Consider the following 14,842-nt stretch of genomic DNA (forward strand, 5'->3'; position numbering starts at 1 on the left):
AATAAATTACAGTACTTTCCATCACAGGCAGCTAGAAGGGCAAAATACCAACAAAAAGTCACCCACCTACTAATTTTGCCCCAGATAAACCGGTTTCCATCAGACTACGGGTGTGTTCGTGTTTTCTATACAAGAACTCGGTTTCCCAGCATGCCCTGCTGCTCAGAAGTGACGTGACTTGACGTTTTTTCACCGACTGCTGATGACGGTGGCAGACAGCGCAGGTCGGCTAGCTGAGCGGTGGAACTGGGAGGAGAAGTGACTGCTGAGACCTAAAACATCTTTTGCCAGGGAAGCTGCTTTAAAAAGACACGGAAACAATAAAATAAACGAGTGGAGCCGAGTTACTATGAGGGACCTGTCAACTACACGGGAGCTGGAGCCGGTTCGGAGGCGTCTCTAACATTGTTTTGAGGGCCTGTTGCTAGCTACGGGAAATCCTCGGACTAGCCCCGCTAGACACCGGGCCGAGCGAGCACAGAGGACCGAGGAACGGAGCTCCGTGGGGCTGCTTTCATCCAGCAGGTTTCGCCGAAGCTAGGTGCCCCTTTTTCTTACATCCAGACGGAGACGTTAGCTTCTCTTGCTCGTCCGTGGCTAACATAAATCATTGCTTTCAGTTTGACAGCTAGCTAACCGTAGCCCTCCCGTGTTTACAAGCTAACTCAGCCGGGATCCTCTGAAGAAGTTGGCGTTAGGTATGTTTGTTTCCGTTAACATTTGCATATTTGGCTGCTGCCGCCTCTCTGCTGGCTGGTAGTGGCCTTTACGGTTGTTACAGCTTTTGTCTTCACCGACTGAAGGTCGCCAGCTAGGCAGCTAAATCAAAAGGTCCCCTAGCTGGGGTTATCACATCCTGAGGCTTATCTGCTGCGCAGCCCAAAGTTTGTCACCTTGTTAAAGTATAAGAATCAGCCCGGTTGCCTGTTTACCTTTGTCCTTGAAAGTTAGATATGCTGTAGAAGTTTAAGCTAACTTACTGAATCATAAATAGAAAGATCAACAAAACTTGATCAGAAGGAATCCACTCTTACAGAGCAAACTTTACCATCCTGACAGACAATATCCCGAATGAAGGCTCACAGAGAAGTGTGGATTTTGATGCCCTCCTCAGGACTCCCAGCTGTCTCCTGCTCTGCTTGGCATTGTTAAACTCACACCAGCATCAAGCGACTGCCACTACAAAAGCAACTGATCTGCTTTCTCTCTTCCTGGGCTGATTTGCTCAAGGAGGAGCCTCTTTAGAACACACCAGGATGAATCGTTACCTGCCGGTGGCACGACAGCACTTCCTGGCAGCTCTTGCCAGCACCAGTGTGGTGGTAAAAACTATATGTGCCGTGGTGGTTCTCCTCTACCTGCTGTCATGGGCCGTCGACACTCCATACGCCCTAGGGGTGACCCCGGGCTACCTCTTTCCACCCAACTTCTGGGTGTGGACGCTGGTGACCCATGGGGTGGTGGAGCAGCACGTCTGGGGGGTAGCGGCCAATGTGGGGACAGTTATGGCCTGTGGGCGCCTGCTGGAGCCTTTGTGGGGTGCTTTGGAGCTCCTGATCTTTTTCGCAGTGGTTAATGTGTCGGCGGGCCTCCTGGCAGGCTTCTCCTACCTCCTCACCTATGTGGCCACCTTTGACCTGGACTTCCTGTTTGCTGTTCGTGTCCACGGAGCAGCCGGGTTCCTGGGAGGCGTCCTGGTGGCGCTGAAGCAGACCATGGGGGATACCACAGTGCTCAGAGTCCCACAGGTGAGGCTAACTAATCCAAGAATTTTTTCTCTGATGTGGTATTAGTTGACAAGCGATATGATTCTCTTTTGAGTCTGTGACAAACACAGAAAGAATGAGTAGTGCACCTGTAAAGATAAACTGAGAATGTGCTCTAACTAGATTGTGAGCAGCCATGGAAATCTAAACAAAATATCCTCTGGAGGATCATCAGGGGGCTGGAGTTTATCCCAGCTGACACAGGATGGAAGGCAGAGTATAGTGCAATGTAATGTACCAATTCTGGCTATTCATATTTTGTGAAACCTCACGATGTTAGAGTTCCTCCTTTTTTGTTGTTTGTGGTTTTGTTAGGGAAAAAAAAAACAAGTTTGAAATGCCTTTCACTTTCCCTGAGGACACTTAACAGTACATACAACCAAGTTAAAAATGAGTGAACACCTCCAACGGTCACGAGAACACAAATTGTAAGCTTTAAAGAGTTTTTATCTGCCGCAGGGATGTTACATAAATGTCACTTTATTGGGTATACAGTTATTTTTTTCCTGCAGAGGAAATTGTGGTGCCCCATAAAATTTATAATATCTGATGGGCCGTTCCCACGAGATACAATCAAAAGTATGACCGTCACGCAAGGAGGACAGCTTTAATTTGTAAAACCACTGACAGGAGAGTTTAAATCCTGGCTTACATGCACTGCATAACATACGTCCTACACTGTAGCCTTTTGTAATTTGCTAATTCCATTGTTTCAAATTGCAACTTAAATTAGAAATCGATTCATTATTCAGCCCTAGTGTGTAGTCATCCACCACAGGCCTATTCTGAGCCAGGAAAAATCCTGCCATGGGAGGAGTTCTTCGATTGTAATTTAAGCTGGAGGAGGGACAGAGGCCAAAAATACAAAAATGACCACATTTCTACCACATATGTACAACAGTAAAAGTCATGTTGCAAATTTAAATGGTGGGACTTGCTAAGTTTTGTTTTCATTAACATTTTTCCAAGAGAATGTTTTTTAACCCTTTTGTTACATCAAAGTAGCACTTTCTCCAATTTGTTTTTAATATGGCAGTGTCATATAGTAATAAATGTTAATCATTTTGTGAACACACTTTTATATACCCAGTAAAGCATATTCTATTCTATTCTGTTCTATTCTATATTGGGGAGTAAATATTTTTTATCAGATATAGTGATTGTGCTATTTTATTAACGCCACACAAGCCAAATGTTTATAGGTCAGTGGTTGAGCTGTTGAGTGTTTGCACTACTAGACTTGTGTTCTCTACTTTGGGCCTAAAACCAGGAGTCGTGGTGAAATTACCCATTTCTGCAGTATTTGGAGATGAAAGACTTTAATGCATACTGCAGGTACATGTGAGGCTTTTAGAAATTACTGAGAAGGGGTACAATGTGGGATCTTGAAGATTTAATTTCATGATCTTTTGCAGAGCAACACACTCTTAATGTTGAGATAAGAGTAGAATTTTCTTGGTTAAGCACATGTTAGCTTCAGATTGCAAATTTTGCCCTTAAAATTAGAGGCTGTTGTGCTTTTTTTGGAAGCATTTGAAACCATGCAGGTACCCAAGTCAACAAAATATTCAATATTGATTATTTAATTTTTAGCGTGACAGAAATGATAAAACACAGAAACTGTTTTATAATGCAGAAATGTTCCATGTTATACCTATAAATCGAAACCTTTCTTTCCCTTAACAATAAAATTCTTTTATTGCTTCTTATGTGTTTGTTTAAAACCGGGCTGCTTCACTGTATTGTTCCTTGTTTCAGCTGACCAGGTTAAGAAATGAACTTTATTCAAACGCTGGACCGTTTTATGACTCCCGCCTGTCCCTCTGGCATGTAACCAGCTATTGTTTGGTGTTCCCATTTCTGAATCTCTCTGACTTGAATGAATTATGGGAACTACCAGCCAAGGTGGTGTTCAGACAAAATGGTAGCTGCCTTCATGATTTTTTTTGTTTGCAATAACTAAAGTTTTTCTCTTCTTTTTCATCTCAGGTGAGACTGAAAGCAGCGCCGGCTTTGGTCCTCCTCCTCCTGGCCTTACTGCGCCTGTCTGGGCTGCTCGACAGCTCTGCCCCCCTGGCCGCCTACAGCTACGGAGCCCTGTCCGGCTGGGTCTACCTGCGCTTCTACCAGAGGCACAGCCGAGGCCGTGGGGACATGTCGGATCACTTCGCCTTCGCCAGCTTCTTCCCTGAGGCGCTGCAGCCGGCTGTTGGACTGCTGGCGGGACTCGTCCACTCTGCCCTGGTGAAAATCAAGGTGTGCAGGAAGATGGTGAAGAGATACGATGTGGGGGCGCCATCTTCTATCACCATCAGTCTGCCGGGGACTGACCCACAGGATGCAGAGAGGAGGAGGTGAGTCACAGCAAAGATGGAGATACCTACTTCATCATCAATAGCAATAAGAAAATAGTTCAATAGCATGCTCTGTAGTTTCGTTAAATGCCAGTCAATAGAAACCCTAACCTCAGTGCAGTGTGGCAGCTTAATCCTGTTTTTCCTCTGTACAAGTCAGTTTTATTTGCTTTATCCTCACTAATTTTTTATTTAGATGTATTAGGGCTGGGTGATATGGCCTCAAAAAAAAATCTCCGGGGGGCGCACTCTGAACTACGGGAGCCCAGCGGGAAGGCGTTGGTGGCGGATGTTGATGAGAAAATCGATTTTCATTAAAACAAATCGACATTAAGTACAAAGTCGAATTAATCGATAAAATGGATTTATCGCCCAGCCCTAAGATGTGTGCATTTTTTCATTCATGATTCTTTTTCCCGTGTACCTTCATAAATAGGCCAAAGTGATTAAATTCAAAGTGAGGTAATTAATTTCTAATGAAACCTTTTTTCCGGGTTAACCACATGAACACCAATGCCTGTTGACCATTTCTAAATGCATGTTATTTTATAAGTAAACATCATATTTACATAATTTATGAGAGCCAAAACTGTAAAAATGAAAGAATCGTCAAAAGTGATTCAACTTATTTTGTATATCTTTCAGTTTTGTTTATGAAAAATAATCAAATCTTAGCTTTACATGGGTATATTTCATTAAAATCACTTTATTCTGCATGTCTCATTTAAAAATTTGCCAATAACAATCAGTGGGCTATAACAAGAAAAAAAATTCAGCACTTTTCGAGGCAACTGAGATACCACTCAGCTGCAACCAGCAATCACGTGACAGAAATTCGGAAACTTTTTTGGATAAACTGCAGGCAGTGTTTACACAGAGCAGAAACGGTGAGAAAGTGTGGAAAAATTTGTTAAAAAGTAGTAAAGTATCTATATCTGTGGGCACTTAGAAAAATGTTGAACATGTTGACACTAGTTTTTAAAAAATTTTGTAAGATACATAAACACATTCAACTTTGAATTTCTCATTTTTTTTATCATTAATGGTATTATAACTTAGTTTACTGCACAGAAATCTCTCTACTTCTTGGTTGTGTTGTTTCCATAGAGGCGCAGGACTTTACATTGCAATGAAAAATATGCCCACAGTAAGTGCTTTTTTGGACACTACTTCTTCCTTCCACACTGGTGTTGATACCACTGGCTGGCAACCAAAGTGAAACACACCATTACGTTGAATAAATTTACAGATTTCAGTGGGCAATGTTGGTACACAAGTCAACAAAATATTTAATCTTGGTTAATTTGTTTATAGTGTGACAGGAGATTTTATTGTCTTTCTCTTAACAATAAAATTCTTTAACAAGCTGTGAATAGTTTAGATTTTAGCAAATGATAAATATGAAATTTAAACATTAGTACAAAATGTCGTTAATTTTAAACATCCAGTTATGTAGTTGAGAACATCTCACTCTAAGGTCCATTTTAAAGCTGCTCTGAAGGTTTTCCTGACATCATATGATTTTAATATAATTTGAAATAATGTAGAAGGTTATCAGATCATCAATAATGTGTCACAAGATGCTAAAGAGGGACAATAATTAGTTGATGGATGTGTCAGAGGGGTTCAAATGAAACTCCCACACTTGCACACACACCCTCATTCAATTGTCTAAAGAAACCCATCAGAGAAGAGTTTTGTTTTAAGTTTAATTGGCTCTGAAAAGGTTTCCTGAGCCTCTGTGCTTTTTCTTCAGCACAGCTCTTTCACATGCTTTCTAACACGGACTTTCAAGCTGATCATTTTTCTTCCCGTTCTTTTGTCTGACAGATGCGCTTTATAGCTGTCGCACAGATTCAGTTACAGATGGATGCTACAGCGCACACACACAAGAGCAGTGATGGTTGAGGGGTTGTTTTACGTTTTGTTGGGGAGTCACAGGGTCTGGAGTGTGGAGACATTAAAAGATAGCCTTTTCCTTTCAAACATGTTTGCTGAATAGTCGCAAGCTGCTCATGTTCAGCAAACGGAAGCGTCTCAGTTCTTGAAAGTCGGCTAAAAATATTTTGATGTCATACTAGTATGATCACGTAACTGAGCTTTCATCTTCTGTTTCTTTTATTTCAGTGTGACACATTTACATGTTGTATGAATGAAGCTAAGGCCTCTTTAATAGCTGCTGATTTAGAGGCTTGCCATCGACTCAGCGGGGGGGATTAACCTTATGGTGATGATGTAATAAGTAGCTGGTTACTTCGGCAGATGTTGAAAGATTTAATCAACAAGTTTGACCATTATTTAATATAATAATGTGTGTTCATCGTCTTGAATGCCGGTTATCAAAGTGCAGCATCATCAAAAGTATTTTTTGTTTACTGGACCGCTCTAATTTTGAAGGACATTTAAGGCAGTTTTCTAATCTAGTATACACTACTGTTCAAAAGTTTGGGGTCACCCAGGCAATTTCATTTTTTTCATGGAAACTCACACTTTTATTCATACACTAACATAATTGCACAAGGGTTTTCTAATCATAAATTGTGTAGAGAATGGATGAACGAGCCAAATATTCGGTTCGGCCCATAACGTCGGACGCGGTGAGCAAATGGAGGAAGGAGCCGAATATACGGCTGGGTTCGTAACGTCCGACGGGGGGGCAAGGCGAATATTGGGATCAGTTCATATCGTAACGTCCGACGGGGGACACGTCGGGCGAATTGACGTGCGACACTGTCTGACTGCGGGGGAGGGTCCGAATATTCGCATCTCAAAGTAAATATTCGGATACCACCGTCACGACCGAATATTCGGATATCTGATCACTGTACACTGTTACATCACAGCAGTGATGGTTGCTGGAAATGTTCCTCTGTACCCCTGTGTAGATATTCCATTAAAAATCAGCCGTTTCCAGCTAGAATAGTCATTTACCACATTAACAATGTCTAGATTGTATTCCTGATTAATTTAATGTTATCTTCGATGAAAAAGCTGTTTTTCTTTAAAAATAAGGACATTTCTAAGAGACCCCAAACTTTTGAACGGTAGTATAGGTCATAGCTGAAGTAAGTGTAATTGAATCAGAATGTGGAGAAGGTTTTGCTTAATATATTATTTGTATTAGCGCATTTGCACTATGGTCTCTGTTTTTTTATGGCATTTAGTAACAGTTAAAACTGCTTGATGACATGTCCTGTCTAAATATTAGATTACTGCATAAAGAGATCTTTTTTTCCCTGCAGTACATGACCAAAATACAAAATTTGAAGTATATTATAACAGTAGTTCCTTCATCCTTTCAAAAGGCTGCTTTCCACAATATGTATATAACCTGTTTCTTGTAGTTGCTATAAGAAAACATTGCCAGTGTCAGCAAGCTACATCTTGCACAATGTACAAAGCTGCACCGAAGATTAGTAAACTCCAAAAATTAGTTTTCAGGAGAAAGAAACATTGACATCAGAATAATGAAATTTGTAAAGTTTGCTAGTATTTTGCAGCCTATCATCTAAAACTGCTTGAATAGACATGGATTTTATGTTGTCATTGTTTTCAGGCTATTGTAGTTACATCTATGAGAGCACATGCACATATTTTTCTGAAATTTTTTCTGTGTATATGCAGAGCCTGCATCTCAACAAACTGTCTTGTAAATGTAGTATAAAGAACTAAAAGTGTATCCAAGAACCCCTAAATCTGAGTAAATGATGTTCAACCAGACGGACTTCTTTTGTTGATTAGAAAAGGGAAAAGGTATAAAAATGAGAACTGTGCAAGTTTTCTTTTATGAAGTAACAAAAAACGTTGTAGCTTGATGTGTTCAAGTTAGGGCCCCTTACTTACCACTACGCACATTGCAACAGTCGACGCTGAAACGATACGTTGTGCAGCACTACTTTTGGGTCAACGTCTGTTTTAAACGTGTACGCATATACACCCATCAGGCATAACATTATGACCACCTGCCTAATACTGTGTTGGTCCCCTTTATGCTGCTAAAACTCCCCTGATCCAGTGGGACATGGACGCAGGACCTCTGGGGATGTCCTGTGGCACCGGGATGGTGGCAGTGAACACTGTGGGTCCTGTGGGTTGCAGGGTGGGACCTACCTAGATCAAGCTTATTCTGGCACATCCCATAGATGCTCATTATGATCTGTGTGGTGTGGAACCCAGGGGAACACCTTAGCTCGGTCGTGTTTCCCGGGCCACTCCTCAGCAGTTTTTGTAGTGTGGTGGGGTGCAAGGGGTGCATTGTCCTGCTGAGGGCGGCAACTGGCATCAAACACTGCTGTTGTCATGGGGGAGTGGGGAGGTGAGGGGTTGCTTGACCTGCAGTGTGTAGGTGTGTGGTACATGTCAAACATCCACATGAATGTCAGGACTCAAAGTTTCCCAGCAGAACGTTGCATTATAACAAGATGATCGATGTTATTCACTTCACCTGTAAGTGGTCATAATGTTGTGGCTGGTCGTTGTACACAAAAGTCCTAAGATGTGACTGAAACATACTTCCCTCTGATGTTACTGATGAAAATCTCTTTCTTCTTCCTCCCAGACAACTGGCCCTGAAAGCCCTGAACGAGCGTCTAAAGCGTGTGGAGGATCAGTCTGCTTGGCCCAGCATGGACGACGAGGAAGACGAGGACGAGGACGAGGTCAGAACTGACACACAGCCGCTCCTCCCAGGTGGACGCGATCCGTCCTCCTCCTCCACACCGAGAACATCCGGGGGTCCCAGCGGCGCCTCCCTCTCCTCCACCTCCTCATCCTCCATGTCACAGAGCGGTGGAGCGCCGTCCTCGGGCGGAGTGCAGCACCCAGAGTCCAGCATCATCAGCTTTGAAGACGCACCGTCTAGATCATAGCAAACAGGACACCTGTGTACAGATATGCACGCTCTGTTTGGTGTCACTGGCGAGTATACTGGTGTGTTCGGTGTCCCTGACTAGTGTACGAATATATTCAGTGGCGGTGATTTTAGGCGTGCACTCGATATCACACACAACACGCAACATCTTCGAGCAGTTCATACACACGGCCGTGCACTCACAAACACTAATGTCATTGTGAAGCCCGAGAGACTGTACAGCGCTTTCAGTTGAGACGTGTCGGTTGTAAAGGCTCAGTGTAGTTGGGCAAACTGAACTCTTAATTCTTCTCTTCCTTCCCACATACAACCAAAAGTCAGAAAATTCTGTCTTGTCTGAACTTGAATCCCAACTTGCAGAGCTGTGTTCACTGCTTCATGTGTCTCTTTCTCTTGCTTTCTGAATAAATAACAACATAGGTGTACAATATTCTTTTTGTAAGTCTTTTTCAGAGCAGCAGTACTCATTCTTTTTATCGCCTGCCACGAGAAAGCAGAGACTCACGCTGAATTCTTGATTCCTGATGAAAGACTACAGTGCTCCGGTTTGATAAGCACTGAGAAATTGCTACAAGGGACTTTAGCTTTGGTTCACTGGTTCCGAATATGTAACCAGGTCTAAAACAGAGGAAACATGAAACAGATGGACTCAGCACCAACTGCTGGACCTGAGGAGAGAAGCTGCCGCAGGTCTGTCCTGCTCATGAACTATGATACCAAACGCCACGATTTGAAAAAGTGCCAGGTGAAAAGAATTTCCCAGACCCAGTTAATTCGTCTCTCTGTAACCACAGGCAGAGAAATGGACAGTTTACCCATTTTGTTTTTCACCCCTTAGTTTGTCATGTAGTGGAGGAAAGAAAATCTTTTTCTTTGGGCTCTGTTGATCACTACATAGAATCAACAAAACATACTTTCTGTGGACTAACAAGACATGTTGATGGTGTTCCACTCACACAGATCTGTGGAGGAAGATCTTGTTTTACAAATTATGAGTTGATTTTATATTTAGGTTCATTCAAAATCCCGAGCATCAACCCGTACCCATTTTTACACTTCCACCTTTCTAGGATCTGAAATTGTGCAAGAATTATGCTAGCAATAGCTTTCAAGTAACCTGGGTGCAGATGATTCAGAACAGCAGTCGATGTCTGTGCTTGTATTTGTCATTTATACCATTTATAAAGGCAGAGAAGTGACCAAGTGCAGGTGGAGTGTGGAGAATAACCTTGCTGGTTATTTACAGACTGTGCAGATATTTTTAGGATAAAAAATATTGCAGTGATTTGTGAGTTTTTCTAGGTTTACCCTGCTTTCAGACACTGATCGTTGAAGATAAAGACAGTGGAGGAATGGATAAGTAGTTGTTTTGGTTCAGGTTTCCCCGCTGCATCCTTTGCATTTGTCTTTCGTTTCTGACATCACAGTCCCAGGCACGAGCAGGGAATTTTAGAAGGAGCCTGATGGGCAGCTAAACTGTGTCATCTTGATAAACTTTAAACAGACCTATGGGTCAGTGATTCATTTATTTTGTTGACAGTCATCCCTGTAGGTTTCTCATTCGATTATGCTAAGTCAAGTCATTGCATTTCCAATTCCCCACCTGTCCTTCTTGATTAAAGTCACATTTGCAGCCAATAAATGTTTTCAGATGTGACAATCACAGTGATGACAAACTTCTCCTGAGCTTGTGAAGGATTGAACCTGTCTCTAGCTTAAATGAGAAATTCAAACTAGTTAAGGTAAATCGTGCACTTCTGTTTAACAAAAAATTAAGCGTACTTACACTAATGTTCGAAAGTTTGGGGTCACTTAGAAATGTCCTTATTTTTGAAAGAAAAGAAAAATAAATACAGTCTAGACATTATTAATGTGTTAAATGACTATCCTAGCTGGAAACAGCTGATTTTTAATGAAATATCTGCATAGATATTTCCAGCAACCATCACTCCTGTGTTCTAATGGTACATTGTGTTGGTTGATCAGGTTGGAAGGTTAATTGATGATTAGAAAACCATAGTGCAGTTATGTTAGCACATGAATAAAAGTGTGAGTTTTCATGGAAAACATGAAATTGCCTTGGTGACCCCAAACTTTTGAACGGTGGTATATATTCACCACTTTCCTCCCTTATTTAGAAGGTATTTCCATCTGTAGGAGTCTTTCTGAAAACAACAGGCCCACTACATTAAATTACAGCTTGTTCCAGGTTTGGCAGCTGTTTGTTTTTGTAGATTTTCCATGTCATTATTTCACAATAATGAAACTTTAAGAAAGCCGATTGGCAGCTGCTGCTTTCTGACACTTTTCTCGTAATACACGAGTCTGAAAATCTCAGCAACATTGCAAATTACGGATTTGAAATTTGGGAGATACACAGTTACTGTACTGTTACATGTTTAATTTGAACTCATAATGTTCTGTTTTCCTATTTAATATGTATTGGTTTTGTGAGAACCATTTTGGCTGAGACATTTAGTGACCATTTATGTTTTGTTGACTTTAAATCAATTTAAAAACAGACCAAAATCAAATGGAATAAGAGACAAAAATGGTAATTTATGAGCTTGATGCCTTCCATTACTAACCAGTAGAAGATTAAAATATTATCTGTCTGTTTATCAATAGTGGCCTTTGAGTTGTGAGAATATTAAAATAAGTCGTAATTCCTATTGGACCGTGTAAATGTAGAGACACAGCCAACAGAAATATCCTACATCCAGTTAAAATGGAAATCTTTAACTTCCCTATTTCAACTTTTCAGATTTGAAATGTTCCAAAAAGGTTCAAATTAATCTGACCACCCAGTAAACTTAATTCAATTCTCCTTAAATGCAAATATAATGTTTTTATTGTCACATCTCCGAGGAAACATTCAGTTCAATGTCTGGAGTTGGTCTTGGTTCAAACATTTTATATTTTAGTTAGGAGGAAGGACATCACAACATTGGGCTCCTTGCTTTTTGACAAAGAGTCTACTGTCTGTAAACATCTGTACATGATTGGTTGAAACTGCTTCTTATGTGATTGAAATGTGCTCTGAATGGGAAGTGATAAGCCATATGAGAATGATGAAACTGTGTGTTCTATCCTGTATTTCCTGGTTCCTTCTGTCCATTTCACTGTGCTCATATTGTTGACAAACTGGTGTTTATGACGGTTGGTTTGGGCCTTTCTTTGAGTAAATATGAATGAAAGCTTCTGTTTACATGAATGAATGAGAGAAGATGTCTAGCCCAGTTTCACAGTGAGGAAGCTGTTGTCAGATACCTGAAATCTCAAGCTGCTTACCATGGAAAGTACTTACAAAACGAAAGAGTCAAAGGAAATTTGTTCAGTTTGTTCATGCGATTTATGAGCAACCTTCCCCGGAAATAGCAAATACTGAGAGTTTTTAGCTGCCTCTCCAGCTCAGCTCACATTACACAACTAAAATTCAGCAATGCAGCAAAACAGATAGCTTTGAAGTTATGTAATGTAAAGTTGTGTAATTTTACTAGTGAAAAGGTGTAGCCATACTTTGGTTTGCAGTCTGAGTTTTCAAAAACAGTCCTGACATTCAGCCAAATCTTCATCTTCAACTTTATTCTCCTGACCTCTGGGTTTCTTCCTCTGTATTCATATGTAATTTATCTGTAAACGTCCTCTAAAAAGAAAAGAAAAATGCAGTCACACCACCTGTATGATTGATGTCCACAGGCAGCTTCTCTGGACAAACTAGAAAAACTGCACATGAGGATGAAGAATGATGTCAGTGCTGTTCACAAACAGTATTTAACTGCAGTGGCCTCTGTCTGCAGTGGCTAAACCCTTTTAGCTAGCTAGCATTGCAATTTGTCAACATACTCAGTTCATTTTTAATTTTTTTCTGCACACAATTCTCTACATCTTAATTGACACTGCACCACAGGCATGCAAACTTTATAAAACACCCCAAAAAAACATTTTCCTTGGTAGGATTTTTTGTCAAAGTGGCTTAAAGAGAAGACGAAAACCCCCAAATTTATCTGCATCTAACCGATGATCATGTTTTATGTGTCACAAAACTTACTTTAAACTGGGTTTAAAATGCATCTGGCACTTCAAAATAATCACTTTGAAGTTGTTGATTTGCCAGTTTTAGTTGTTTCCTGCAAATGGGAGATGGGGGAAAGATTCGGGCTTATATATTGAGGTACAAATTGATTACTAATCATTGAAATTTTTAAATTTTTTTGAGCATTGGTTTAGTCATTGTAGAACCAGTGCTTCCATTATTAAACATACCTTCAATCTCTACCTCTAACCTAATTTTGCAGTACAGGAATATTTGTGGTGCCAAAGTCAAAAACGCGACAACATGTCTACATTAGCATGAAATATAATTCATGGTAATTAAACTTGATTGGATCGACACCTGATGATGAAGTTGTTGAATCTTTTAACCACTTTGCCAAACAGCAAAGAATGTCGTGGTTTGGGGAATAAAGGTGACGTGAAAAGAACACCAAGCTCCGTGACTGTGCAACTGAAAGCTGTTTTCCTGCCCTCAGATGAATAATTTACAGATGACACTGCTCCATTCATTCAAACTTGGTGGCTCGCTGTGTTTTTTCTTTTTATTCTCTTATTTTCCTTCTCTACTTTTGCTCCGACAGATCTTATTCACACTAATGACAGTGTCTTTCTCTCTCTGTACTGTGGCTGTTGCACAGACTTTTGTTTTAGTTTTCAAATGCATTTCTTTATCTCTATATGAAATAAAAAGAAAAGACGATTGTATGAAATTTTAAAGTTGTTGTGATGTTATTGTGAAAATGCTGTGGATGATTTTAGTACGTGGATAGTCCATTAGGTTTGGGGCTCTGCATTTTACTTAATTATCTTTAATGAAAACAGGTCATGTGTGCTTCTACATCCTGCATATTAGTAAAATTAGCATACTGAAATGTCATATAGAGATACCTTCATAAACGTTCTATTTAAGTCAACTTTATTTGTCTGTTTAGGGGCAATTTTTTGTGCAGGAGCAATAACACAAATTACAGAAGACATTTTATTACAATAATAAAGTATAGTGAAAGCTAAAGTGAGTAAATTGCACACGTGCTATGTTTATGCTCAATAATATTACTAAAAACAATGTTTACCAAATGTGGCTGGGTGCTTGAACTAATTTTGCATTATTGTTATTATTATTATTATTATTATTATTATTATTATTATTATTATTATTATTATTATTATTATTATTATTATTATTATTATTATTATTATTACTAAGTTACTTTATTGGAGTTTATATACTCCAATAAAGTTGGATAAAACCATCCATCCATCATCTATACACCGCTGAATCCTCATTAGAGTTGCAGGGGGGCTGGAGTTTATCCCAGCTGACTTGGAGCAAAGACAGGGGACACCCTGGACAGGTCGCCAGTCTATCGCAGGGCTACACATACAGACAAACAATCACACTCACATTCATACCTACGGACAATTTAGAATTACCAAATAACCTCAGCATGTTTTTGGACTGTGGGAGGAAGCCAGAGTATCCAGAGAAGACCTATGTATGCACAGGGAGAACATGCAAAGTCCATGCATTTTTATAGTATGAAGCAAAATTTGTAATTAAGGGGATTAAAGGACAAGAATATTGTACTTAAATCAAAGCTGATCACGATATTCAGAAAAAAAGGGAATTAACTCTCACTCTCAATTTCTATGGCAACTTTTCTGAGATGGAAAAAAGAGTAATTTATCTGCAATCGTATGACAACTAGGCAAACTTTATCTCCTGAGATGACCGAAAGCTGGAGAGCATCTTGTCAAGTAAAGTTCCTCATACAAAATGCTACTGAAGTGAAGTA

General features: G+C 40.3%; 1 protein-coding gene across 4 annotated transcripts; it reads left to right on the forward strand.

Moving 5' to 3' along the window:
* The first annotated feature begins 211 nt into the window (after nucleotides 1-211).
* tmem115 (transmembrane protein 115) lies at nucleotides 212-13,756 on the forward strand. 4 transcript variants are annotated; one of them, XM_023288765.3, is made up of 5 exons: nucleotides 212-541; nucleotides 621-698; nucleotides 1,060-1,748; nucleotides 3,756-4,120; nucleotides 8,679-13,756. In XM_023288765.3, the coding sequence occupies exons 3-5, from the start codon at nucleotides 1,257-1,259 to the stop codon at nucleotides 8,986-8,988; spliced, it is 1,167 nt and encodes a 388-aa protein (XP_023144533.1). In that variant the 5' UTR covers nucleotides 212-541; nucleotides 621-698; nucleotides 1,060-1,256; the 3' UTR covers nucleotides 8,989-13,756. The 4 variants fall into 4 exon arrangements, with proteins under 4 accessions (XP_023144533.1, XP_023144532.1, XP_023144534.1 ...); XM_023288764.3 differs by having other exon boundaries at nucleotides 212-698; XM_023288766.3 differs by lacking the exon at nucleotides 621-698.
* Nucleotides 13,757-14,842: the final 1,086 nt, after the last annotated feature.

This window comes from Amphiprion ocellaris, chromosome 8 (genome assembly GCF_022539595.1).
Source record: "Amphiprion ocellaris isolate individual 3 ecotype Okinawa chromosome 8, ASM2253959v1, whole genome shotgun sequence".
Taxonomy (NCBI): domain Eukaryota; kingdom Metazoa; phylum Chordata; class Actinopteri; family Pomacentridae; genus Amphiprion; species Amphiprion ocellaris.